The sequence below is a fragment of the Austrofundulus limnaeus genome, unplaced genomic scaffold (assembly GCF_001266775.1).
Source record: "Austrofundulus limnaeus strain Quisiro unplaced genomic scaffold, Austrofundulus_limnaeus-1.0 Scaffold140, whole genome shotgun sequence".
NCBI classification, from domain to species: Eukaryota; Metazoa; Chordata; class Actinopteri; order Cyprinodontiformes; family Rivulidae; genus Austrofundulus; species Austrofundulus limnaeus.
In genome coordinates, this window is record NW_013952542.1 from 1,127,301 (window position 1) to 1,130,697 (window position 3,397).

The 3,397-nt window shown below is 41.5% G+C and overlaps 1 protein-coding gene across 1 annotated transcript in view; it reads left to right on the forward strand.

Annotated features, from left to right (window-relative positions):
* The window catches only part of tnfsf12 (TNF superfamily member 12), a gene marked incomplete at its 3' end in the record, with an annotated part of 8,657 nt that extends 6,445 nt beyond the window's left edge, over positions 1–2,212 (forward strand). The window contains 3 exon segments of the mRNA XM_014016197.1: positions 1,739–1,795; positions 1,946–1,978; positions 2,085–2,212. Of these exon segments, the coding sequence (XP_013871651.1) occupies positions 1,739–1,795; positions 1,946–1,978; positions 2,085–2,212 (218 nt within the window).
* Positions 2,213–3,397: the final 1,185 nt, after the last annotated feature.

Sequence of the window (3,397 nt, forward strand, 5' to 3'; positions counted from 1 at the left end):
TTTAATGATTAAAATAATACTTAAACATGTCTATACAAATGATAAAAGTATTAGAATTACAACCGCTAGTTTTTTAAAAATTTTAAATCACCATATTTTTATTTAAAACGTATTCTTTTCTCTCGCTTCGTCCACCATTACTAGCTTAAAAAAAAWTCTCCGGTCGGGCCGCAATGCATTATGGGATATGCTGGGCCGGGAAGGATCYATCAGATCAGTCCTTCGATTCGGGCCAAAGGAAGGACGTATTTGTCGGCCGCATCGGAGGAGTCTTCGRTTTTGGACGGCCTTCGTCGCGGSGCTGTGACRKATGCRGCCRACAAATTCGGCCTTCGGAGGACCCGGCCTGATGTTTTGGACACAGCCAATAAATACTTCTAACTCAACCTAATTTGCACAAACGGGACTAAAATGTGGCATCAGGTTTGATTTTGTATTTTTTAAGATTCGACAAAAACGTCTATTCATTTGTCATTTTTCAACAAAAGCCGATTTTAGATTAAAATTCCAGCATCCCGCCATTATTCACGTAGAACCTGCCCCCATGCTGCACAGGAAGTGCTAAAGCTAGCAGTTGCTATCTGAGCTCAAAACTAACCACAGCGTTTTGTGTAAATGTGAAATCTGTAAAAGTTAAATAATCACATTTTGCGTGAACAGTGACAGTTTTGAGATTGTTAGTTGTTTTAGGGTGGCAGCGGTCTACTTTAGTCTTGTTCAGACTAGCCATCAACTTGTCATCCGGGTCAAAAATCAAGTYAGTTTCTTCGAACTGAGGCAGATCGAAGAGCTAGATATTTGTTCTGTAGAACCTCGTCTCAAATGATCCAAATTAATGCATCAAAGAGAAGCATGTGGCTAAAATTGTATTCTCTGTAGAGATTTCGAAGGCTCCATTTATTAAAAAAAAAAGCTAAAACAGCTTTTCCCAGTTTGTGGAGAATTAACCGCAGCAGTCCACTGTTTTCAGAAAGACACTACTGTTCGCTCCTCATGACTGACAGATGAAGTCGGGAAAACTTTTAGGCCAGCCTGAGGGGCTTTACGCTTGCCCCGCTGCAAATCCAAAGTCTACAGGGTTGCCCACATGTGAGTTATTTTAGCAGGGATTTAATATTCTTGAATAAAGGAGGCAGTCAGGTGGTCGGCTGCTACATCCTGAAACATATGGATTTCACCAATCATGCAAAGACTGCGCAGGCCATATCAGCGGTTGATGTCCCTTCAGGCTGGACCACAAGGATAAACTAAACCTTTAGTGAGCAACAAGAGCAGACGTTCTTCAGATTAGTCACAAATGATCCCAAAAACCTTGAGTCTTCTCATTTAGTCGTCTAAATGGTTGCCTTTAATTCGTTTTTATTCATTTTCCCCCTGTCCATCTTGTTTTTATTGCCCCTCCACCCCCCTCCTCTCTGTCCTTCCATTCTTTCACTCTTGTTCTAGATGACTGAAACCAGCTGGCACTAAGATCAGCCCACACAGGGGAACAAAAAGAGGCACACACTTTTGACAGAAAATAACACTTTGAGGAAATAAATTGAAGCATGTGAAAGGAGATCCTTTGCCCAGCTGCTAATCACATTAAAATGGTCGGGGCGAATCAAAACGGCAGCAAATTAACCCACCGTGTTATTAGAGTGATACAGATGGGAATGATTGTTTTATGAAAGGAAAAAAAAACACAGACCACAGAGGTTATTTTCTGTGTATTCAAACTATGTCTCTGGATTCAAAGGGGGAACGGCACGAGGGAGAAATGGAAATGGAAGGAAGGCGGCGTCTCATTTTGAAAGTAAGTGGCTTGGCAGATCCCTTCTAGCCCATCTCGAATCGCATCTGCTGAAGTGTTTTCGAATCAAATACCCCTCTACGATTGCACTCGTAAAATCCTAATTGACTTTCCTCTTTTCTGTCTCCATCATTGTCTCTTACGTTCAACCAGTACCCAAACGGGAGGGGGTCTCCCCTCAGCAAGGTAAGAGTCGTCAAAATGAGGAATGGACAAAGATGTTTAAAGATATTTTTTCCTCTCTCTGAGCGATGGATAACTGAGGACTTGTGTCTGTGTGGGGTTTTTTCAGTGGGAGAAGGTGGTGTGATAAAAGGCTGGGAGGAGAAGACGTTGAATATGAGTAAAGCAGTGAAGTACAACAAGGAGCAAGGTACCTTCACTGTGGAGAGAACAGGAGTCTACTTCCTGTTCTGCCAGGTGAGTCTGTGCTWGGAATAATACCAGTGCAGGTAAACTCTCATTTCCTACGGTTAGCCCTACATACTGTATGTATCTACATTCATGGCACTTATATTCCCTTCATACTAGACAATAACCCCAACATTCTCTCAATTATCTACATGATCTGTGAAGGCAGCCACCCACATACTATATCAAAATTGTCTGGCCCAGTTCTGGCCCACACAATGCACTAAAAATCTGCGCAAATACCACAAAGAATGACTGCTCTTTGGTGGCCCAGATGTTTGCTAAAGGTGGTTTGTGACCATACAACAACTTTATTTGTGATATCACATATTTCTGTTTCTTGTTTAATGAACATTTCCACAACACATTGACAGATTTGGGCCATTTAGGCCAAACCACAACTGAGCCACTTATGGCATTGATAAATTTGGGCCATATAGGCCAAACCACAACTGAGACAGTTATGGCATTGATAAATTTGGGCCATATAGACCAAACCACAACTGGTCCAAYTGTGATATTGATAAATTTGGGCTATATAGACCAAACCACAACTGGACCAGTTGTGGTATTAATAAATTTGGGCCATATAGGCCAAACCACAACTGGGTCAGTTGTGATATTGACAGATTTGGGCCATATAGACCAAACCACAACTGGCCCAATTGTGATATTGATAAATTTGGGCCATATAGACCAAACCACAACTGGACCAGTTGTGGCATTAATAAATTTGGGCCATATACGTAGACCAAACCACAACTGGGTCAGTTGTGATATTGACAGATTTGGGCCATGTAGACCAAACCACAACTGGACCAATTGTAATATTGATAAATTTGGGCCATATAGACCAAACCACAACTGGACCAGTTGTGATANTATTGATAAATTTGGGCCATATAGACCAAACCACAACTGGACCAGTTGTGATATTGATAAATTTGGGCCATGTAGACCAAACCACAACTGGACCAGTTGTGGCATTAATAAATTTGGGCCATATATGTAGACCAAACCACAACTGGGTCAGTTGTGATATTGACAGATTTGGGCAATATAGACCAAACCACAACTGGACCAATTGTGATATTGATAAATTTGGGCCATATAGACCAAACCACAACTGGGCCAGTTGTGGTATTGACAGATTTGGGCCATATAAACCAAACCACAACTGGACCAATTGTAATA